Here is a 25,964-nt window from a genome sequence, read left to right on the forward strand (position 1 = left end):
AACTCATTTTAATAACTGACTTATTTTATCTTTGCCATGATGACAGTAAATAATATTTGAAAAGATATTTTTCAAGACACTTCTATACAGCTTAAAGTGACATTTAAAGGCTTAACTAAGTTAATTAGGTTAACTAGGCAGGTTAGGGTAATTAGGCAAGTTATTGTATAACTATGGTTTGTTCTGTAGACTATAACAAAAAAATATAGCTTAAATGGGCTAATGATATTGACCTTAAAATGGAGTTTAAAAAATTTAAAACTGCTTTTATTCTAGCTGAAATAAAACAAATAAGACTTTCTCCAGAAGAAAAAATATTATCTGACATACAGTGAAAATTTCCTTTCTCTGTTAAACATCATTTGGGAAATATTTAAATAAGAAAACAAAGTTAAAAGGGGGGCTAATAATTCTGATTCAACTATATATAATAAATATACCATAAGTTACCTGTAACTATTGACTTTCACTGAAGGAAAACAAATACTATGCAAGTCAATGATTACAGGTTTCCAGCTACCTTTAAAATATTCTTTCTTTTTTCTGTTCAACAGAATAAAAAAAGACAAACCAGTTTGGAACAAGTAAAGGTTGAGTAAATGATGAGAATTTTAATTCTTTTTGGGTGAACTATCCATTTAAAAAGAAAAAATATTTAAACAAATTTGTTAATTTTAAAGCGAGATCCTAATAATCAGCAAAACAAGTGAGAATACTGAGGGTATCCAAAATTATTGATCCTCAGAAGTCGTAATACTCAAATATCTCGTAGAAAAAAGAAGACATACTGAGTATACGTGTGTATAGCCCCGACTACACCACTAATCGCAATGTAAATCTGCTACAGGGATTAAACAACCACACTTTTTTGAAAGTGCAAAGGTAGGACACCAGATACACTATATTGTCAAAAGTTTTGGGACATCTGTCTTTACTTGCACATGAATTTCAATAGCATCTTAATCTGAATCCGTAAGGTTTAATATGTAGTTGGCTCGCCCTTTACAGATATAACAGGTTCATCTCTCGCGCTTTCCACAAGGATTAGGAATGTGTTTAGGGAAATTTTTGACCATTCTTCTAGAAGCACATTTGTGAGGTCAGGCACTGTTGTTGGATGATAAGGCATGGCTCACAGTCTCTGCTCTATTTCATCCCAAAGGTGTTCAATTGGGTTCAGGTCAGGACTCAGGCCAGGCCACTGGCAGTCAAGCTTTTCCACACCAAACTTGCTCATCCATGTCTTTATGGACCTTATTTAGCAACGTATAAGGTATGTAGCCAGAAGTATGTATGGCGGCATTTCGTATTTAAAATGAATGGTATGGGCAGTGTGACGTCAGCTGCACATGACCAGCTGACTGCTTATCTCTGTATGGATGGCTTTCCCGTTGTTACCAGTTAGCTTGCCATGTACGTCAGCAGATTTGAGAAGCAAAGAGGAGTTGACCACGATTACGGGGTTCGAGTTCGCCGAAGAACATTTCCAGAAAGCGGGTAAGACAAAAACAATAGCCAACAAAAAATCAGGTGAGGGCTTTTTTTTTGGATTGCTTTTTAAAACTGTCCGTTGGGTTTAGGAAAGTGGGTGGGCGGGTCAATCGGTGCTTTTGAAAACACTATTGGTTGAGTTTAGGTAAGAAGGAGAATTGGTCAATCAGTCATTCTGTCAGTCAGTCGACAGTGGCCTCTGGTTTAGAGTATGAAATTGCTCAAAATGTTTTGGTATGCTGAAGCATTAAGAGATTCTATCACTGAAAACAAGCCCAACATCATAAAAACAAGCCTACACCAAACTTTACATTTGGCAAAATATAGTTAGGCAAAAACCGTTTTCCTGGCACCTGCCAAACCCGGACTCACTCATCAGATTGCCAGACAGAGAAGCATGATTGGTCACTCCAGATATCACGTTTCCACTGCTCTAGATTCAGTGCTCGCCTGTTTTACACAAATGCATCCCACATTTTGCATTGCACTTGGTGGGGTATAGATGTAGCTGCTTGGCCATGGAAACCCATTCCTGAAACTCTCCAAGGGATCGATCACACCAAATGTGCTTTTTGCGTTAAGAGGCGCCTTTTCGGAGTTATTTACTTACGGCCGTGAGCGTTTTGCGCGCTGCTTATGCACCCTGCGGACCTTGCGTTTTAACCGTTTGCTGCATCTCGCGTTTTTGTCCTTGCGCGCCGTGCGCTCGCAGTTAAATAAAATCAACTCTGAGCGAAAAAAGCATGTTACATTAGTCGTGTCTGCTTTATTCTCCAATCAAATGAAAGCAGAGGCGGGGTTTCTGCTGAGGTGCTTGCAGTGTTTGTGTTGTCAAGAAACCTATGGAGACTTTTGAAGATGAAGGAGAGACTAGTGGTTGCTGTTTTGAGTTATCCGGATCTGCATGAATCACAAATCTTGAATATCACAATATTATTACATTTTAAAATAATATTAATATCAACAGCAACACACGCACAATATGCTCACTGTGCAGCTCAGCATGCATTGACCTCGCTGTTTTTACATGGCTTACCATTTTAAGGGTTGTGTTCCCAGTTGCTTCAACTTTGTTATAACACGACTTTTAGGCTGCTTTTACACTAGCATTTTTGGTCTGCATCCAGGTTCGTTTGACATCAAAGTACAGTATGTTTAGTTAGTGTGAACGTGTCTTCTGAACTCGGCTGAACTTCAGAACCGTGCCCGAGTCTGCCTGAAAGAGGTGGTCTGGGGTTCGATTTGTGCAAACTCTGGTACGGTTCACTTTTGATATGAATGCAATCGTACCAAATAATGGAAGTGATTCGCCAACTGTACCACAAACTTTAGTTTCATAACGTTCATTCACATGTGTATGTCTGTGTATCACCTACCTTGGCAACAAGCAGGACGGACCCTGTGCAAACAGATATAACGTCTGCTTGTCTCCACCCAAAACGACTTCTGCAGACATTGCGTGATGTTCTGAACATCTTTAAATGATATGTGGACGTCTCCATTTTGGTGTTTTGCTTTTGTGGCCGTCACCTAGCAACAGCTATACACAAAACAGCAGCTTGATGATGCAAGCGTACCAAGGTTCAGAAGGATAAAGATGGTGTGAACCGTGTTTATACAAATGTGGTCATGGAGTTCAATGATTTGAGGGGGTGCACCAAAACTTTTGGCAATGGCTCAAATACAATTTGTATGAAAGTTTATTCAGAAAAACTGCAACTGCCTGTTTTATTCCAAATAATTGGGACTTTATGACCCTTCTGTTTTAAAATTGTTGCAGAATTTGGTAAAAAATGGTCTAGTGGTACTTTTGTATAATTGTTCCATTTTTCCGAAGAGGCAAACTTGTATTTTTGGTGTCGAAATGTTCAAATGCTTGTGATTGCTAGATACTTCTTGTCTGACAGTCTTGTTGTCAACATGTGGAAGTATGTGAGCGATGAGGTGTTTGCACACATATTTATCATTTGAGTTACAATCAATTTAACAGTAGAATGTAAGGTCTTGCACTATAAAAGACAGTGAATGTTTTAATTTTATCATGCTGACACTAACGCACATTTATTTCGAGCCTGTGATTTTGAGATACATTGACATTGTAACCCTGTTCGGTAACAAATGCCTTGTATCAACTGATTTGTATTATATACTGTATATGTCAAGTATACTGCTCATGTTCTTTTAAAAGAGTAAAACAATAACATTTTGTTGCTTGAAGCCTTTTTTTTGCAAATAGTTTGTTGCTATAACCCATGCCTGTACTCCAAAAATTTACAGAATATCCCGATTTTCTATTCCCAGGAAATCGATCTAAATATTGGAGACAAATAGAAGTAAGAAAATTTTGCTTGGTCGGTCACACTTATTTTGATGGTCCATTTGTTGTCTTTAAGTTACATTGCAACTTATTCTCATTAGATTAAAAGTAGATTGTTAGGTTTGGGTTAAGGTTAGTGTACAGTAAGTTGACATGTACTTGCAAAGTTTCTATTAGTCAGTTAAATGTCTGTTGAAGGAGCAGTATCAACAGATATTAAGCAGACAGTCTACTAATACTCAAATGGACTATCAAAATAAAAAGTTACCGCTTGGTCTAATACTCTTTTTAGTGAGACTGTCTGTTGCCCCAGTACGACCACTGGTTTGTCATTTGGAATAACAAGAAGATTAAGGCATTTGGCTGTATTGAGGAAGGAAATTTGATTCATCCCACTTTAATTTCCTGTTTCAATTTTAGCAAGACAATAAAGGCCAAGGGTGTCTAATCCATCTCCTGTATGGCAAATGTCCTGCAGAGTTCAGCTTTAACCAGCTTCCACATATTTGTCTGGAAGTTTCTAGGTCAAACCTGTTCCTGGAGGCACACGAAGGCACATCCAAATTCGAATCTTTTTTTTTTTGTTTCTCCTGAGATGCCTTCATCTTATCAATTTTTTGTAGGCAGTGTAGATGTACTTTTGCTGCCTTGGATATCTCACAATCTTTTTATGCCAGACGTTTGAGCTCAATAAATCAAGATAAAAGCTGTGCTTTGACATCATTTGTTTGTACATGTACATTTTTAAGCAACTTTCCCACTTTTTATGTCATTTTTAGCCGGAAATGACTACATATTAATTACAAATATTCACTAAACTCACCACTTGCTCTTATAAATAAACTGTTTAAACTGCATAAAAAGTAATTGTAAAATCCGTGTAATTAGGTGCCTTACAGGAACACTTCATTTTTATTGGAAAAATAGGCTCATTTTACAGATCCTCAAGAGTTAAACAGTTGAGTTTTACCATTTTAATCCATTCAGCCAATCTCCATTAACATCAAAAAAAAAAAAAAAAAAAAAACATCAATAATTTTCTTATTTAAAGCTTGGTTCTTCTTCCAAGACAGACGAAAAATGAAAAGTTGCTATTTTCTAGGCCAAAATTTTTTTGCTGGAAAAATATCAAGGAACTTTGTTGCCGTAGCATGGCTGAAGCTGGCATAATGATATTACCCAGTGCTGCTACCTTCTAGTCTTGTGACGATACTGGAATTTCCAGTCAAACAGAAATTACTGTGATTGGCTGTGAAGGTCATCAGTTCACCACACTTCACCACTGTTTACCGAGTGCAAACACAGGCTGCGTCCGAAATTGCATACTTTCACACTATATAGCATGCTAAAAACAGTATGCAAGTAGTATGTTCAAATGCATAATCTGCATCCTAATTCGCATACTATTCGTCCTAAATAGTATTTGAAAACAGAATTAGTATGTCCCAAATCGTAGTAAGTTAAAAAGTGTAGAAGCATCCATACTCTAACCGCTGATATTGCCCACAGCACATTGTGCGTTAGATGTGAATTCGATTAGAACTAGAAATGCGGATGAGAAATGTAAATAAACTAAAAACATGGTGGACGCGCGAGACCAACCGTCAAGCAGAGAGACTTCGGTAAACATTTGTATGACTGTTAATCAATATCTAGCCCACTGGAACATTTAAATCGCATTTTCTGTGTTATATTTCGTTTTCAACAATGTGAACATACATGAAGATATGTTTAAGATATGTTAAGCTGGTTTTAGCTGGTCATCTCCCAGCCTGACCAGCTAAGACCAGGCTGGAAATGGCTGGAAACCAGCCTGGAAGTGGTCAAAAACCCTTTAAAACCAGCCTGGTTGACCAGCTAAAACCAGCCAACCAGCCTAGGCTGGTTTAGGCTGTTTTTTTCAGAAGGGTAACATCTAAATGAATAATTATCCAAAGACTTGAGGAGATTTCTCTGCATGAATGACTCATGAATGGCAGATTATCCTGCTGCTGCTTCTCTAATAAGGTAGGAAATTAAATATGACAGAAATGGGGATGATGTGTGGATGATTGACAGGGCTCGTAACCAGGCAATAAAACGATCTGTTAATTAGGAAGTAGTACGTCCATCCATAGCGTGCATACTCTTCTGTTACACACTCAAAAGTATATACTTTTCCTTTACAAAAAAAGTACATACTTTGCCATACTTTTCCATGCTACGCGAGAGAATTCATGAATGGGAGTGAATCGAAACTGACGAGGGTAAGTCACGTGATCATGACAAAATGGCGGATGAATGTCCGAATTTCATACATACTGCTCACATTCATACTGTAAAGAACGTACTTCTCTAACGGTCCAGTAGTACGTTTAAAATCAAACGCAGTACCTACTGCGTAGTCGGATGCAGCCACAGATCCACACGCCACTTGAGTATTTCAAAGCTGTGAAGAACGATTAATAATGCACTCAACAGCACTTGCAAGTAAATGAAAATTGTACATTTTTTTAAATTACAGTACTGATTGGTACCAACATTCTGTATTGTGACAACACTACTGGTAACCTATAGCTGTCAACTATTTTCAGGTGCTGCGCAATATAATTCAGCCCTACTACAGCAGCAAAGTTCCTTGATTATTAAGTCACTTTTCATCTTTAGGTGAGATGCTAATGTCCCAATCTGATTCAATAATCAATGCTAAGCTAAGCTAAAAGTGCTTCCGCCATACCTGGAGATTTGACTATGATTCAATAAGGGTAAAACCCATGTGTTTAACTCATAGACTGTAAAATGGTTTAACTCTAGGGCACTTGTAAAATGAGCCTATTTCTCAGAATGGAAGTTTCTCCCATAAAAGGAACACAGGTAAGGGTGAACAGCTAAAGTCTAGAGAATTTTTTTAGTTAACATTTCTCCTAATTAAAAAAAAAATTCTTCTATTTCAAACTTTTAGATGGCATCAAACCTCTTTTAATACACAAAGACACAGATCGTAAGTTTATTTAACAGTATTGTCATCAGTACGGTAGGATGCATGTGACTCAAAGGCAGATTATCAGCTGCTCATCTACACAGTAAATACACAGATTATCAGGGATAACAAGAAAAACACCACTGCAACGACACGACTACGAATGCCGATTCAAAGATTTTCCAAAAAGCTTCACGCTGAAATATAATGCAAAACCTTCATGAATCGGCCACTCAGACATTAATCACCTTTCTGCATTTTTAGAAGAAATCCGGACCGATTCATTCTTGTTTACTGGAGATATGCGTTTAAAAATAAGAATACAAGAATACTTAATTTTCTTTTACAGTTTCAGTAACATGTAACAATGTTACATCCAAGCTACAGTTCTATTGGGGTACAATTAAGATGCAAAAATACAAATGTTTCAGTATATATAGTCTGGAATAAAAAAAAAAAACTAAAACAAATGCAACTGCTGTCAACATAAACGATGAATGTTGAGGATCTGTCGATGTACAATTTCAGGCAACAATATCAATGTTTCAAGATGTTCTTTCCCTGAGTGACTGTCAGGTGAATAATGCAAACAAACAAATAAAAATAGCAATGGTTCTGGGTCTGGACTGAATCAGTAGGTGGAGTTTAAGAAATCCAGCAGCTCGGCTCGGTTCTTATCCCGCTGTTTTAAAGAAAAGCAACAAGAGATTAAGATTCAAACACTCAAACGAATAAAACAAGATTAAATTACTAGAGATCTTTCTTACATGTACTTCAAATCAAATGTTTAAAGTGTCCCACTGCAAGGTCACATCTAAGACTTCTAAGACCATTATTATGAATGAAATGTAAGATAAGACAAAATAAATACATTAGAGGTAGAATTACATTTGTTTAAAATCATTTTAGAATTCGAACACATTACTTTAGCAAATTTAAACCGTTTAAGGCTTTATTTGCTTCTTTTTTAAAATCCGGCAGAAACCCTGTGCATGGAGTGTCTAATGTATGTTCATGTGAATGTAAAAGGTCATAAGGTAAATAAAATCAATTACTCCTAAAGAAAGATATAATACAGAACTGTCGAAGTGGGTTGCCAAGAATTCCAGTTTCAATTCCATCTAAAACTGCATGACATTTGCTCAGATTCTTTGGTCTTCATGAAAAGCATTTACTGACCTGTAAACACTTTATTTAGTTTAGTGTATGCTTTGTCAACAAGAGGCATTTATTGTAAGCAATGTATGTACCAACGGGGAACCAAGGAGGTACATTTAATACCTTTAAAGACTTTTTAAGATGCTTTTTATCCATTTCGACCATCTAGACCATTGTTTAAGTCACTGACACTTTAACTTATGTTGACTATACAGTGCATCCGGAGAGTATTCATAGGGCTTTACTTTTTCCAAATTTTTTATGTTACAGCCTTATTCCAAAATGGATAAAATTAATTTATTTCCTCAAAATTCTACACACAATGCCCCATAATGACAATGTTGCAAATTTAATGAAAATAAAAAACCTGAAAAATCACATGTACAGAAGTATTTTATATATGTATCTGTATATATATATATATATATATATATATATATATATATATATATATAGATAGATAGATAGATAGATAGATAGATAGATAGATAGATAGATAGATAGATAGATAGATAGATAGATAGATATATCTATATATATATATATATATATATATATATATATATATATATCTTTATCTATCTATCTATATATATCTATATCTATATCTATATCTATATCTATATCTATATCTATATATATATATATCTATATCTATCTATATATATATATATCTATATCTATCTATATATCTATATATCTATATATCTATATCTATATATCTATATATCTATATATCTATATATCTATATCTATATATCTATATATCTATATCTATATATCTATATCTATCTATATATCTATATATCTATATATATATATATATATATATATATATCTAGATCTATAAAATTATTAATTGATTGAATTTAAAGAAAATATATCATAATGTGATATATTAGGGATGCTCCGATTAATCGGCAGATAATCACATTTCATGACTCGATTGGTACTTGCTACATTGGCCGATCTCATGAACCGATCACAAGTGTTTGTTTACAAGTTTACAAGTAGAGGTAGACACATGAGCACACCAGGTTATACATCAGCAGCGCTACAACATATGAGGAGGTAGGTTGCATGATGTGTGGGGGCATGAGAGATGGATGAGCTCCAGTCACAGCAGATAAAATATATACAGATGTCTATAAACTGTTTATACAGTTCCTTTAAGTAAAATAAATATATTTATAGGGGTACATTTTAACTTCTTGAGCATCAAATGTGAAAATTTTTTCTTCATAGAGACATGTTTAAGTATTAAATGTTTCCAAATGGCATTGTTAAGTCATTTTTCTTACCATTTTTTTCATCTGTGTCATTTATTATTATTTTCTGTAAAGCTGCTTCTGACCATGGTTATAAACACATATTTATTTCTATATTTATTTTGTATATATTTATAGGATTACATGCAACATCCTTCATTTATTCTCTTAGGTAAAACGAAATCTCCACTCAAGTATCATCCTTAGAGAAAAAAAATGTGCTTAATGCAATGGTAAAGTTATATAAAGCTTGAAGCATCAGAATCAGTACTCAGTATCGGCCGATTAACATGACAAGGAATCAGTAATCGTTATAGGCTGAAAAAATTCTGATCGGAGCATCCCTATTTATCTATACATATAAAAAATAAGATGACATAATATGATAGATTTTTGTCATATGGCCCCAGCTACATTATAGAGTACAATGATGACAACGTAGATATTTCATTTGTTTTATGTTGTAATGGCCAATTACGCAAGTCCTGCAGTCTTATAATTGCCGATTACACATACAGACATGGTAATGGCTGATTTCTGAGATGGGGTATAAATGGTAGACCAATCACAACAGGCTGGGCCTCCCAACCGAGTAGAGTCGGCGGTCTCAGGGTTAAAAAAAAAATCATAACTGAAACTTATCTTTTGAGAAATGAGGTGAAGGGCAAGCATCAGCTTGGTCACATGTGAAAAGTATAAAAGGGAGACATCTGTTGTTCTTTTGCATTGTATCAATTATCATGTGTTGCGTGCGATCACGATGAACTCACCTGCTTGTCCTTCTTTGACTTTTTCACTTTCATTTTAATTCTTTTCCCTGAAATCATGCTGTACTTTCCACTTTTCTTCTTTTCCTTAAGATACTGGGGACGACAGAGAAATTTTAGTATTACCCTTTTCTTTTAAACATGGGCAATATTTACAGAAGGAAAAAAAATAAAATAAATGTAAAGAAATAAAAAGGACATGTTTCCATCCATAGATGCCAATTAGATTCATGCGCAAAAGCTGGAATATTGCTATTGTAAAGCTGGAAATTGATCTTGTTACTGTGAGGATGGAGGCGGAGAACTGACAAAACTTTAAAGGTGTTTATTAATAAAACGGACAGCAGCTCCTCACAGAGACTGCAGTCTAAACCAAAAGAAACACAACATAACTGTGTCCAGGCCTGGACCTCTCTCAGCTTCCTCTGCTATCATTCCTCCTCTTATAGTCCAGAGCTCCTTCCGTGGGGTTCCGGTGAGAGCCACAGGTTCTCATTAACTACGTGCTGGCCTCGTTCTGTTTCCAAAGCTCTCGGCTCACCATATACCCACATCACAGGCCGGGGGCATCCCGAAAGGAAGATGGAAAAAAGCAGGAGGTGTTATGAACTGCACACTGTTTTGGTGCGTGCAAGTTCTTTCTGTCTGTGTCTCTCTGCCTGCCCTGTCATTTTCACAGGTACGCCTACTTCGGAGCACTATTGGCTTACAGGACTGCCAATCCTAATCAACTGTGTGACGACTTCTCTCTTCCAATCACGCTCGGTACAGAGCCCTTTAAATCCGAAGCGGCAACAGGAAGAGATTAGCTGCTGCTGTTGTTGTTTGGCATGTTGTCTGTTTGGTGGTGTCCGTGCGTTTTGTAGCTGATACTAATGTTGACTTTGAGTGAGATCTGTCCAAGTTATTTGTTGTTATAGTTCTGTTGTGTGTTTTACATCTTTAGCCTGCTAATGCTCCATTAAAAAACCTTGCAGACAAGGGAGATCTGGAACAACATAGTAAGTCACATGACACGTACCTTGCACGCAGGATTACTGATGTATAGACACACTAGTTAGCGAAGTGCCTTAAATTGTATTTCTAGTTTTTAGTTAGAGTAAGTTCAGGGCGCTTTGCGCTAAAGACTTTTCTTTTACATGTTACTTTCTTATTTAGAGGATCGGGGAGGAGATTAAGGGAATATTTTTGTTATATTTATTTCTTTGATTTACTAGCACAACTTTAGTTCCCTCTCCCGTTTGTCTTGATTCTTTTCAACTTTATTATTATCTTATTGTTTGTAAATATTGTAAATACTGTGGGAGCAATAAATCTTTTGCGGTGTTAATTCAATGTTTTGATCTCTTGCCATCTTCATCATTAGTTTACTCTTTGGTCATCTCTGTTACTCCTTTTAACTCCCTAGATATATTTCCATCAAGGATCGTAACAAAGACAGAGTAGCCTGAGAGAAGGAAGAGAGGCAAAAGAAAAACATAAAAAAAACTCTGGTCTTCACACAGACTGTGCTTCAGTCTTCCACCAACCGAGGGTTATCGTTTGCAGTGCCTGGCCAAGGCACTGCAACATTCTTCTTTTGACGTCCTCGGCTCAGCCCTGCCACCGGCTGGCAGGCGACGGCTCCTCTGGAACCATCCTGGCAGACGACTGCAGGCTTCAGGCTATGGCTCTCGCGGCTGACTTCCCCGGACTTTGAATACGGCGGTAAGCCCCATAGTGGATGATGGCTCGATTGGCGTTCCGGGCAACGGCCTAACTCCTTTTTTTTTTTTTTCACCCCCTCAGACGGTAGCCACCCCTCCAGGGTGTAGTGGATGGCGGAGAGCTCGGTGCCATGCTCGCCTCGAGCTTCTCCGGGGACAGATTCTGCTCACCCGACTCGATGGCACCGCACCCTCCTTTAGCGGCGAGGGCTTCCTGGCAGCGTGTTCCTCCCCCTCTCCCGGGCTTCGGCACCAGGGTTGTAAAGCTGGAAATTGATCTTGTTACCGGGAGGAAGGAGGCGGAGAACCGACGAAACTTTAAAAGTTTTTATTAATAAAATGGATCTAAACCAAAAGAAACACAGCATAACTGTGTCCAGGCCTGGACCACTCTCAGTGCTATCGCTCCTCTTATAGTCCAGAGCTCCTTTCATAGGATTCGAGGCCGGTGTGTGCCACAGGTGCTTCTGATTATTCACTTACGCGCTGGCCTTGTCCTGCCCCCTCAACACAATCACGTAAAACATTTGTGAATAAAGCACCATTACCATTCAGTCAGTCAAAAATAACAAAATCATCACTTCCTGATTAACTGGTGCCAAATAGCATAAAGAAAAGGGGAATTTGTTGAGGTAGAATTTTCTGTGGGCCCTTTATCTTATGCCTCAGAAGATACAACATAATGAATGTGCGGTGGATTTTGGAAGCGCGAGACGCTCTTGGCACAATTGATCAAATTTGATGTCCAGTATGAAAATTTCAGTAGAGTAAAAAGAAAAAAAGTACCTTTGAAATTTGAACAGGTCCAGAGCTGTCATCCTGCCCTTTGTGTCCTTTTTCCTTCTTCCGCTTGCGTATCTTTTCTTTTGTTCTTTTCTATGTTCATAATAATAATAATAATAATAATAATAATGAATTACTCAAAACGTACATATTATATCATTAATGAACATAAAAGCTGTTCTATTTAAAATTGTGTGGTGCTTTAAGGTCCCTGATCCCTAATGGTTGATTTACACAACACCATTTTCCACTACAAACTTTAGAAGTTTATGTACTCAACAATACTGCTTTGGGGGAAAATTAAAAAATTAATTTGGGTTCTACAGAACAAAATCTAATTATAACATGATAGGGCTGCACGACATTGGAAAAATCAAACATTGCGATTTTTATATTTGTTTTTACAATATAAACTGCAATATGAACTCAATTTCACTAGAGACCTTATTATCTCTATTTAGAAAGAATTTAGAATGTAAAATCAGTTGGGATGATTCTGCAGTAGGAGTGCATAAAAGTATCTCCATAAAATCTAATAAACTATTTATAAACTTTTTGAGGTCCCCCGACACATTTTCGTTGTTGTCTGTGCTATTTGCAGTGCATTTCTGTATTTGCAAGTGTTGTGACTATTTCTATGCACTTGTTTAGTCAGAAATCGATTAATTAATCTTTACTATTTGCATCGCCATAAAATCCAATAAACGATCTAGAAACTTCTTGGGGTCCCCTGACACGTTTTCGCTGTGGTCTGTGCTAATTGCAGTGCATTTCTGTTTTCAGGGTTCTTACACATTTTTACAACTAAAATTTCATGACTTTTACAGAACTTTCAAGTACATTTTCATGACATAATGTTCCATGTAATGTCTACATATACATGGTAAATATTAAGAAAAACAATGACATTTAAGTTTATTACAGCATACCATAGAACACCCAACAATCTATTTTGTTTACATTTGTTTTTATATCGATGTAAAATTGATTCTGATAATGCTTACACAGCACTAACAATGTGAGAGCAAGTATTTGGCCAAGCACAGAAAATAAGTAAAGACAACTAACCTATATTCAAGTTAGGGTTGCACAATATATCGTGTCAGCATCGATATCGCAATGTGTGATTCCGCAATAGTCACATTGCAGGATATGTAATGTTGGGAATATAATTTAATATAGAGTTTAATCACAATGGAGTAAAAGTTTATCATCTGCATGCATTTTTAAAGAGATAGTTCACCCAAAAATTACCATTTTCATAACACCCTTCACTTGTTTCAAACATTTATGAGTTTTCTTTTTTTAAATGAACACAAAAAGAATATAATTTAATAACTCCAATAGTATTGAAACGAGTGAAGTGTGAGTAAATAGTGAGTACATTTTAATCTTTGAGTGAACTGTCCCTTTAAAGCCTGTGACTGTTTAATGCCTGTGAACATTTCAATATTTCAAAGTTTGAAACATCCAGCCACAAGAATTTTTTTGCAAATTTAATAAAGATTAAATATTACACAATGAAGACTATGCAGTGTTGATTATTCAATATCTGTACCTGAATAGTGAATACCTGAAAACTATAACTCACTTTTTATCTTTACTATATTCATCTATGCTTGTAATTTATTTGTTATATATTATTCGAGATTCACTCCTCTACAAACCCCCCCCAATCAATCCAAATAAACCTGTTAAATCATCAGGAGAAAAGGTATTCACATTGCGATATACATGACAGAAATACGAAATATGGTAGTGTCAGATTTTTCCAATATAGTGCAGCCCTAATTCAAGTTTACAGATATTTGTTAATTTCCATGACTTTTCCAAAACGTTGTGGGTTTTTCTGTTTTTCCGAAACTTTTCCAGGCCTTGGAAAATGCCACGTCAAAAGTCCATGACTTTTCCAGGTTTTCCATGACCGTATGAACCCTGGTATTTGCATGTGTTGTGGTTATTTTCATGCATAACAATCTATAAATACAATCAAGAAAAAGACAATTGAAATAGTGTTTTATCATTCCCGGGTTTAACATTATTCAAGTACATTAACTGAATGATAAAAAGTACTCAATAAAAAAGTAATTCAAAGTTATGGTGACAAACGGTACAATTTTTTCTACCTGAAGATAAGATAAAACCATTATACAACCACAGGCATCAAAAACACATAATTATATCATTTGCATATCCTGTGATGTAACTATTGTGAATGGTCACATTGTGATATTGATGCTGAAACAATATATTGTTCAGCCCCATAGCACGTTCATTATATTTATTCATTTTTACTTTTATGCAACTTTTGACTTAACTCTTGTACCTGTGAATTTGTGTTCATTTATCAAGCATTTTTGCTCAATAGGAGCCTGATACCTTTTTGCCGTGTTTCTCTTTTCTTTTCTTTGACGATTTCCCTCGCTTTTTGCACGAATCTGCCAGAGGAACCACAAAACAGAGACCTTCCAAATCAATTTAAACCGTTCGCTCTTTTTTTTATTAAGGAAGTAACTTTTACACTAACGTTTTTAAACATCACAATTAAAAATGATTTTTGTATTAACCTTACCTGAGCCACTGGAGCTGGAGATACTGTGCGACGAAGAGCTGCTGGATGACGACCGTGAAGAAGAAGAAGAGGAAGATGACGAAGAAGAGGAGGAAGATGAAGAACTGGACGATGAGGAGGAAGATCTGCTTCTGCTTCTTGCCCGTTTGCGGTTTTCTCTGCCTGTTGGTACATATATTTAAAACACCGTAGCTCTAAGAAAATCATATCTGTGTGTTTTGGTCAGTCAAGGATTGTTACATTGTTTTTACAGTTTTTTTTTAGAGACAAACCTCTGCTGTTAGACCTTCTTCTGCTTTTAGTACTCGATTCACTTCTCTCCGTGGTGTCCACTTTGGCAGACTATGATAAAAAATATATAATATTCTGAATATTTTCAACTATTTGACACATGAACTTTGAGCTGCTTAAAGAGAATTTATGGAATCACAAAATGGCAGATTAAAAAATCCTAACATTATATACTAAAAGAACATAAAGAGGTAAAGTTGGTTTTATAATCACACATTCATTGACTTTTGAACAAAATGCAAACTTGGGACACAATATTCGGTCTGAAAAAGCAAGTGTGACTTCAAAAAAAGATTAACAATATTTTATTGACTTGGAACAATTTTGTCAGTGCCTGCTATTTATAATTTGTAAACAATACTTTTCTGAAATTATATCATTAAGGAGAAAGTCCGAATGTGCAAATATAAAACCAATTTTACCCCCCAAAAATACATGATGCTCAAACTGAAAAGTAATGTCAATGTAAAGACATTGTCTCGATTTAACAAGTTTTATGCATGTAAGGGATGACAATTCCTTTTAACATGTTATCATAAAACGGTAAGTAACAAAAGTTAGTCAAAGCTTAACAAATCTAAAGGTTTAACGACACTGGATTGAATTTAAGCAGTTCAACTCTTTAACTTACCATGTTTATTATGTGTCGTATCCTTAGGACCACTACAAAAACACAAAACTCAGCCCGATAGACTGATTAGAATATATTCCGTTCTGAAAATAAACCGCGGTGAAAATAAACGCTTGTTTTTCATTTCTATGATCGGTTCTTGCGTATCAATAAGATAAACACCACTGCGCGGCCATCTTATTTTACGTCACAAAAAAAAAAAAAAAAACGAGTACCGGTTTACAGCGCAGGCGCGTCACTCAGACGAGCATATTATAAGATTTTCTTAATTTATATTTGTTCTGTGTATATTCAACATATTATTAGAATAGGGTTTGACTTTAGAATGCCATTATTTGGTTTTAAATGATTTGTTCAGTACCTTGTGCTGTGTTCAATGAGGCAGACGTCGAAATGTCAGGTGATGCGTGTTACATTTGTAATCACTGATGAGGCTGGGCCAATCATGCCCCATGAACAATATTCTAAGTTAAATTTTGCCAAAAAAAATGTTTTATCGCAGTATGAAATACCAGTTTTAAGGGTCCCTCACAGATCTCCGGGCTGCATATATATTTATGTTTGGTTTGGATCGAGAAAATTGTCTAATGAGGCTGCAGATGGCGCCAACGATTAAACTTTAGGCTAGTGTCGGTTTAGCAAAATTCAGCTTCAGTTTTTTTCAGACTTATTTTACAGTGTATGCTTCAGCCCCAAATAAAACACACGCAAACCAGTTGATCAATTTGTTCAGACTTTCCTGATAATAATAGTCAGGTTTTTGATTAAGCTGACAGAAAACTGATAGCAATTGCTTAAACAATTGCAGTAAAACACCACAAAAAGTAATTGGGAGACCAGCAGTTTTTAGCTTGACCAGCTTGGTTTTAGAGGGGTTTTGGCCACTTCCAGACTGGTTTCCAGCATTTTCCAGTTTGGACTTAGCTTAGCTTTAGCTGGAAAATTACCAGCTAAAACCAGTTTGACCAGCCTGGTTTAAGCTGGACATAGCTGGTTTTGGCAGGACTCTCATGGCTAGGCTGGTTAACTGGTTTTATCAACTCCCAGCCTGACCAGCAAGACCAGCCTGGAAGTGGCCAAAACCCCTCTAAAACCTGCCTGGTTGACCAGCTAAAACCAGCCAACCAGCCTAGCTGTTTTTTTCAGTAGGTAGTAGACGATTCAAAGTGCATCTGAAAGGTAAATATGATATTAATTGTTTTCAGTTGCCAAGTATACTTTTGTAAAACATTGCTTTGCTGCTCATATTTCTTTTATTAAATGTTTTTACCATAGAAATACTGCCAAAAATACACAAATGTGTAGCTTAATATAGGCATATATATTATAAAAGTGAAATTTACATTCATTAATTTCATAAAAAATGGCATTACACATCACTACATGGCATGTATTATAGCTACAAGTAAGAAATTTTCAGTTTTTACTTCAAATAAATGCAGTGAATTGAACATTCTAATACTTTGCTTTTCAGATTTAAAAAACCCACAAAAAGCAGCAACAATTAAAAAAAAATAACAACAAATAATTTTATTGATATTTGAGCACTAGTAATAATTCAAATTTACCATATCGGAATGATTTCTAAAGGATCATGTACAGTAGTAGCTATTTGGACAAGTGAATGACCGATTTACTTGCATTTTTGAGCAAGATGCTAATGGTCCAATCCAATTAAATGATTTATGCTAAGCTAAGCTAAAAGTGCTCTCGCCAGACCCAGAGATCAGCTGTATTAAAAATTATCAAATTGAACTGCGTTTAACTCTCTGTGTTCTTTCAGCTTAGCAGTTATAACAGTGGTCTTGGAGACACCACTCTGCACATGTCTTTTTCACTTACCACACCAGTTTGGGAGAGAGAGCTTCATGAACTGAACTGTGTCAGATAAGAGGGAGAATGGGTAGACCAGGGAACACCCAGAACCCATAATAACAAAAAAATTTTGAGTGGTATATTTTTATAAATGACAGTAAAAGTTTAATACATTCACAAACTTTTCAAATTCAATTAAGTGATGAGGTTTGGGAGTGGGACATGTGGGAACACATTCAAAGACAAAATTTGAATCAGTAAATCAGCTTGCAGTAAGATGGTCTACAATGATTTCACAACAATAGCATTTGGTAGACTTACTAAATACAAGCAGTGACTATCCGATCACGTCTGCTTATTAATACTGTGTGCAGAAGGTTCAGCAAAAGCTGTAAAAGAGTTCATTTGTGACCCTGGACCAAATAACCAGTCATGAGTTGAAGTAGGACAATATTTGACTCAGATTCAACTATTTGAAAATCTCAAATCTGCGGGTTTAAAAAAATCTAAACATTGAGATTGCTTTTAAAGTTGTCCAAATTAAGTTCATAACAATGCATATTCCTAATCAGAAATTATGTTTTGAAATATTTACAGTCAAAAATTTACAAAATGTCTTCATGACACATAATAATATTTGAAAGATTTTTGCCATAAAATAAAAAGGGTATAATTTATTTTTCGGCTATTCCTACAAATATACATGCAACTTAAGACTGATTTTGGGCTCCAGGGTCACATACTGTTTGTAAAGTTCTTGTATGGCATCTTACATGTACAATAATCCTGACAAAAAGATAAAGCTTCAAAGATATATAGTACAGTGACCCCCCCAAAAAACACTTTTGGACAAGTATTTCGACCCAAATCACAGTAAAAACAAAACCTGCTTGAGCATTTCCTTAAAATTAATTCCACAAAAGTCTTCTAGGCATGGATAGTTATATTTCTCTTACAGATTTGCCACTGTTTATATGTTGTTTCTTTTTCTTTCTTCTTGGGGCCACTGTATTCACCTGAGCGCATTTTAAAGTTTGAGTACTGTGTGAAAATATAAAAGGCAACATTATATTTGTTAGTTTTTAAGGATACAACAGTTACAAATACTTCATATATCATTGGATAAAAGGTTATCACAATAATAAGTAAAAATTATTGTTACAAGAAGATCTCGCTTTCAATGTAGACTAATAGGCATACTTGTAAAAAATAAAAACATTATGAAATTATGAAAGCTGGGTTTGTAAAAAAAGCTTATTCAATTCTAAATGAACTACTCTGATAAAGGACACTTAGGAAGTCTCACACTGGCTCAGATTTTTGGCACATTACAGTGAGCAACTAGTCAGTAAGTCAGTGTCTGTTCAGCAGATGACAATGATAACTGACCTACATTAAAGTAAAAGAATGGTTTACGCAGAAAAATGAAAATTTACTCACCATTTCCTCACCCTCAGGTGTCTCCAAACCTGTTTAAGTTTCTTCTGATAAAAGCTAAACAAGATATTTTGAAAAAATGTTGGGAAAAAAAGCATTAAAAGTATTTTTAAGTACTTTTCTAAATATTTTTAGCTGTTGTTCCCCCAACATTCTCAAGTATCTTGGTTTGTGTTTAACAGAAGAAGGTAATGTGTGAGGAAATTTTCATTTTTGACTGAACTATCCCTTTAACTTTTGTTTAAACACTCTTAACCTCCTTACATTTAGTTATATAATACCTAATCCTAAAATGTTTACCATCATTTTCATTAATAACATGACTTAAGTTTTTCATATTTAGCTACACATATTTAGAAAAACACCTATTTTAAAATGAACAGATGCCAAGGTTCATTGTTTAGAAGTGGTGTAGATGCTGATAGCAGAAATGCTCCTGAGTTGCTTATTGGACCGGGTCACTTGTTTTGGAAAGCTGGTTTGAAGTAAATCTTCAAGCCTCTGCTTTGTTCTTGGAATAATCACCATGAGTCAAACGCTCTTCAGTTTCCTCCTCTTCCTCAGGTACCTGCAGATCAAAAATGTCCATGACTACCAAACTTAAACTGTAAAGGTTCCCAGACACATGGAGACCCCCCAACTCATGTCTAATGTAGTGATGGCTGCTTTCATAGCACTGCTTCATAAAGCTTTGCAACCCTTATGAATGTGTTGTTTTGAACCAGTGGTTTGTAGTGTGTATCAAATTGGCACCGTCACACAACTTTTGTATCAATACTGCTTTGAAAAATTTAATAAATTCAATATTCCTCTAATGGGGCCTCCTAGTGGCAAATCACTGAACAAATTTCATTGTTTTTACCTAGTCTCAGAGCAGTTTTATGAGTTTGTAGATTTTTAATGAGAAATTTAGAAAACAAAAAGGAATGATATTAGTTAGTAGTCTCTTTTTGGCCTGTTTAGCAGAGCCTACAATGGAAAAAAACAATATAATAGCCCATACACATATGATGTCAGAGTTAAAGGGCTATGAAACCCTCAGGGGCGTTGCTAGACATAAAGCTCTACTGGGGCACGTACCCCCCTCCCCCATTCTGCCCAATCACCCCCCCCCCAAAAAAAAAAAAATTATTATAAAATGTATATATACACACATAATATATATATATATACACACTATATATATGTAAATACACACTATATACATATATATATATATATATATATATATATATATATATATATATATATATATATATATATATATAGTGTATTTATAGTGTATGTATATTTCATATGTAACATATATATATATATATATATATATATATATATATATATATATATATATATATATATATATATATATATGAATATATGTATATATATATATATGAATGAAATTCTATAGACAATTCTCTATAGACAAAAAAAAAAAAGATGTGTTATAGGATTATCTGTTGTAGACTTGACACATGGCAGATAATTAGGTTTGTTAAGTCTTACCTCCCTGACTCGTCATCCCTCCTTTTTGCTTCATACAAAAAAATCTATCAGGAGGCATGCTTAGTAAGATCACCATCATATTGTTTAAACTTTAGTTTTGTCCACTTGCAAAACAAAAAAGGCTGTTACGCTGGTTTTATAACGCATGAGCGGCGCGTAAAAAGCAGCCTGCTTTTTTGGCGCGCATGTTTACTACCAGGACTCTCAGAAGAAGAGCAGCGCGCACACGCGGAGATGCGCCAGTTTGCTTTTTGATTACATTGCTTTCACCAGCGTTGGTTCGGTTGCAGAGAATAACGTCTTTATTTCGGAAGTACCACTCTTAATAAATACACTTGCATATGAAGTAAATCATATCTCAATGCATTTACTGGGGCACTGGAGATTTTACTGGGGCACGTGCCCCAGTGAATTGGGTCTAGTGACGCCCCTGGAAACCCCCCTCTTTCGGTTCAAGTCTACCTCAGAATTTAAAAAAAAAATCCTCTGAGATGGGCGTGGATGATCCAGTTGATCCATCAAAACGATCCAGTTTTCCCCACAATTAAAGCTGACAGGTCTTAACGTTGTCTTAACTGATGCTTAACACACTCAAATCTGGTAAAAATCTTTTTCCTGGGTGTCTTGAATCTTTAACACCAGATGGAGAATGGAGAAAATATCAGAAGAAGAAAAATATCAAAAGAAAAAAAAAAGCGTATGAAATAAGTGTAGTGTGCATAAATGGTTAACAACTGTGTTTTTTTTATTTGTTTTTTTGGGCGTGGGGGTTTACAGTGTTTTGGATACTACAGAAATGTGGTAAGGAATCAGTAATCTACAAAACATTTTTATTTACATTAAAAAAGTGTGACCATTTTTCCCTGAATAGCACTTTTTTCATACCTCCCAGTAGATTGAGTCATCAAAGCAGTTTTGGTCGGGTGGCTGTCCCAAAAATGGAATCTTCATAATTAGACCTGGAGAAGGCATCAACGGTATTTTACTTTGCACTTTTTGTAATGTAATAACACAATATTAGTTGAGTAAGTTACTGAAAACATGATCAGAAATCTATTTTAAAATGCTTGTGTTAGTTTATAATTCATGACATAACCTGGTTTATAACATATTTAACTTCGTACATTGAATATGTGTGTATATTTTTTAGATGCATAGTTTGCATTGACAGAATGTAATATTTTTTTTCCATTTTTTTGTTTTTCTAAATCTTATACACTATAAAAAATGCAGGATTCCACACTATTCATTTATGTTGTCCTAACACCAATCAATTAGGTTAACTTAACACGTTAAGTGGATTGAAAATTTAAGTTTCCCCAAAAAATTTCCAGAATTGTGTTGTTCCAGCTTATTTTAAATGATCAGTTTGAACAAGCAGCGACAATTACTTTTTTGAGCGTATGCTTAGATTGTACCAAATTATATTCCCAGCACATTAATTAATTCTAATAAGATAAAAATTAATGTCAAAGCTAATTTTAATGTAGAAATTGTGTCAATGTTCCTTGTAGAAGGGATATATTCAAGTTTATGCATTTTAAAATAAATAAATGACATTTAAAATGGCTAAATAATAACATTTTATATGCTTTGCAGATCATATGGTGCTAGAATTAGTACCCACCTGTGATCAATCCACCAACCAAAGCAAACCCCAGAGATGATGCCAACCCAGCTGCCTGATAAGTTGCTGAGACACTGGAAAAAACAAGCACAAAGATGTTAAAAAACCATTTTGTTTCCATACTGATGCTAAAAACCAAATGTAGAGGAACTGCCAGGTTACCCTTCTTTCCTATTCAGTGCTGCCGCCAAAATGCCAGCAACGCCTCCCAGGATGCCCGGCATGCCATGAAGGTTATGCACACCACAGGTGTCTTGGATGCCAAGTTTAGAGGCGAGTATGGGCTGAGTTAAGAAAAAAGTTGGATTAACATGTGATATACATTTATGATATATTTCCTGTAACGTTCTATTATTTTTAAAGCTGTGTTTCTTGGACCAAATGGTTCTGTTTGCTTAATTCTCTATTCTCTTTGAATTTGGTTTAATATTCCACTGAGGTTATGATAATGAAACCATAGTGGTAAAAACAAATACTATGGAGGTCAATGGTTACCTGCTTTCCAGCTCTGGAATGCAATACAAATGCGCCAGTCATAGCCTTCATAGTGGAAGTGTAATGTAAACAGCGATATGGATGATGATCAGATGTTTTTGGGACTCATTTATTTATTTATTTATTTATTTATTTATTTATTTATTTATTTATTTTCTTCATTAAAACAAACAAACAAAAAAGAATAGTTTGCTTCTGTTTACCCAGCTATGGAGAAACCGGTAGCCTGGCACGGTTGTCTGATCATGCCATGTATTCTCATATGAAAATACAGCTGGAACCGTACATGCCAGTTCTTAGAACCTTTTTCATTTGGCAGCAACAAGCAATTTGGATGTCTGCATACACATGCACTTGATGTTACAATTTTCACAAAAGTAGTTGTTTGTTTAATTAAAAAGCAAATTGACTATTCTTAAATATCTGCGTTTTCATACAAAAATGCCATTCTGAAGTAACTGAACTGCAAAATTGCATACGTATTAGTATTTAAATGCATTGTGTAAACGTCTACGTATAGTATGTGATATGAAAGAAAATGCATACAGTGAGGAACTTGAAGCCAACTGTGGAGATGATGCCGGCAGTGATTCCAATCAGCATGGCTCCAAATGGCTGGATGTCCATGTCAGCGCAGGTGCCCACAGCGACACCTCCGGCCAGAGTGGCATTCTGAATGTGAACCTGTGCAAGAGAACACAACAGCCTAAGACATAAAGCTGATGAAAATGTGGTTAAAAAACAAAACAAGAGAGCAGTAAGACCCACCATGTCAAGTTTCCCCTTCTTCTCCACCAGACTGGAAGTAGCATAGGCAGCGAGAGCACAAGCAGCCAAGGAGAAATATGTGTTGACAACAGCTCTTAACTGGTGATCACCAGGTGTTGCGATAGCTGAATTAAAGCTGGGCCAGAACATCCACAGGTAGACTGTGCCTGAAGACACAAGACAAGAGCCAAATTGTGTATGTTTATGAGTGACTATTGACCTTATTCTTTGTCCATCTCACGACTCATTCATGTCCATTGATATTTAGACGTTAAAAACTGCTCGTTGTGCTGCTTGATGTTAACATTTTCTTATTATATTATTCTCCTTTTTTTGTACAGCCCTGAACAATTTGACCGTTTTCTGCTGTTTATTATTCCTAGTCATTTCTCCCATTGAATCGAAAATTCTAAAACAATCGCAAAAACGAGCGCATGTCCACAATGTAGAATAAGGTCAATACAAGCTTAAAGAGATAGTTCATCCAAATATAAAAATGTACACATTATCTACTCTCTCTCAAATAGTTTTAAACCTTTAAGAGTTGTAGATATTTGAGTGTTGGAAACCACTGACAACCATAGTAGGAAAAACAAATACTATATGGAAGTCGGTTACTGGTTTCCAGCTTTCTTCCAAATTTCTGTTTTGTGTTTGACAGGAGAAAGTCAATCAAACAGATTTGGAACAATTGGTTGGTGAATAAATGGTGACAGGGTGAATGCTTGATTTTTATTTTTTGAATGGTTTTTATGCTTACCAAATCACAAATTCAAAATGTACTGAGGTTTGTTTCCTGCACAATGCTTATTTATTGTCTGTTTGGAGCTGCAGTCGTACAGACCGTTCAGTATACTATAGGGCCAGATTTACTTAACAGGACAAACTAGTGTGACTTTGCATTCACATAGAATGTAATTTACTAAGAGCAGCACAAATTAATAACACTGCATTCCAAATAAATGAGCACAACAACATGGTCTGTTCTCTGTTTTCCTTCTCATATAGTTACTTTCATGGTAAGTTAACTGCAAAATTGGTTAAGATGCTTTTGGGGGATGTTTTGTAAGAAATAATGTACATCCAGTCGGTTGTACTTGCAGTATAAAGCATGGCAAGGCTTATCAGCAGTTGTATAAGACTGAAGGGCTCTATTTGGTGAAAAACCATTGATGTATTGTACATCATCTAAACAATTACACACAAAACATTAATCTGAGCTGTAATAATTTATTAGCTCTTTAATTAAATGCAAAGCTTGCAGGAAATAGTGCTTAACAAAGGGTTGGATGCAGCCTACACTATATTTTCATTGCTATTATTATTCAGTCAATGGTCAGAACAGTGCATCGACAGAAAAGTATATATATATATATCTATATATATATATATATATATATATATATATATATATATATATATATATATATATATATATATATATATATATGGCAGTGATGTGCCCATCTAGCATGCTGGGCATGCAACAGTCTGGTTGGTATGCTTCTTTGGGGCTTTTCCTCACTGTCACTTTTCCCAGAGAACAATACATGTTTCACATTGTCCACAGCCCAAGATTTTCACTGCTGGCACCATTGGATGTTCCAATGGACATTTGGCATTAGCATGAATAACCTAGGTTTGGCTATAGAAGCGCAACCATGTATATTAACCCTGTGGAGTTTTGGTGGAAACTGGAGAGCTGAGGTGCACAATAAATTCTGCAGTGAGTTGGGCATATATATATATATATATATATATATATATATATATATATATATATATATATATATATATATATATATATATATATATATATATATATATATATATATATATATATATTCATTATCGGTCAAGATTATTCAAAGTAAGTACTTTTTTAATAGATTTATTGGTTGTTATCTGGGATTAAAATACCTTAGAATGTTGTGATTGCCAAATAAGGATCAAGTATTTTCTATAGAGTCGTGTAATAAATGTAGATAATAGCAGAAATACCAGTCAATTAATTATTGCAACCCTTAGTAAATCACATTCAGACTTATTAAAGTCTGCCTTTTTGGTTTGCATAAACTTTGGTTGACTCCAGAACACCCGTTACTGGCCAAAACCCATATAACAATTTTAGTTAATGCCAAGTAAGGGTTTGCTTTTAGCAGTTGTGCACCCTAATGTCTTAGGCTGCTCATAAATTGAAGACATTACTCTGATTTTGGACCTGATTTTCACCCCATAGTGATCAGGAGATGTGACATTATTCAAGGTTTTTTTTAATATCCTGATCAAGTCTGAGTCTCCTGAATTCATAACGATAGAACACTCTTAATGGATGGTTTTCATTCTCAAGTAAGTTCTTTTGTATGTGATGCA

The 25,964-nt window shown here is 35.3% G+C and overlaps 2 protein-coding genes across 3 annotated transcripts in view; both read right to left on the minus strand.

Moving 5' to 3' along the window:
• Nucleotides 1-6,743: 6,743 nt before the first annotated feature.
• On the minus strand, nt 6,744-16,136 carry si:ch211-22i13.2 (uncharacterized protein LOC553945 homolog). Its single transcript, XM_056445588.1, has 7 exons — nt 15,944-16,136; nt 15,294-15,363; nt 15,022-15,183; nt 14,829-14,887; nt 12,453-12,542; nt 9,964-10,056; nt 6,744-7,449 (listed from the first exon to the last, which is right to left on the minus strand). Exons 1-7 carry the CDS (start codon nt 15,944-15,946, stop codon nt 7,399-7,401), a joined length of 528 nt encoding a protein of 175 aa, XP_056301563.1. The 5' UTR covers nt 15,947-16,136; the 3' UTR covers nt 6,744-7,398.
• A 1,764-nt stretch (nt 16,137-17,900) lies between these two features.
• rhag (Rh associated glycoprotein) overlaps nt 17,901-25,964 on the minus strand; it is a 32,114-nt gene continuing 24,050 nt past the window's right edge. The window contains exons 5-10 of one of the 2 annotated variants that reach the window (XM_056481027.1): nt 23,592-23,758; nt 23,370-23,507; nt 22,491-22,612; nt 22,329-22,402; nt 21,587-21,660; nt 17,901-19,763 (exon numbers count right to left, since the gene is read on the minus strand). In XM_056481027.1, the coding sequence (XP_056337002.1) occupies nt 19,689-19,763; nt 21,587-21,660; nt 22,329-22,402; nt 22,491-22,612; nt 23,370-23,507; nt 23,592-23,758 (650 nt within the window). In that variant the 3' untranslated portion in view covers nt 17,901-19,688. Of the gene's footprint in view, nt 19,764-21,580; nt 21,661-22,328; nt 22,403-22,490; nt 22,613-23,369; nt 23,508-23,591; nt 23,759-25,964 lie in introns of those variants that run through there. The other variant, XM_056481028.1, reaches the window with a different exon arrangement.

This window comes from Danio aesculapii, chromosome 20 (assembly GCF_903798145.1).
Source record: "Danio aesculapii chromosome 20, fDanAes4.1, whole genome shotgun sequence".
Classification (NCBI taxonomy): domain Eukaryota; kingdom Metazoa; phylum Chordata; class Actinopteri; order Cypriniformes; family Danionidae; genus Danio; species Danio aesculapii.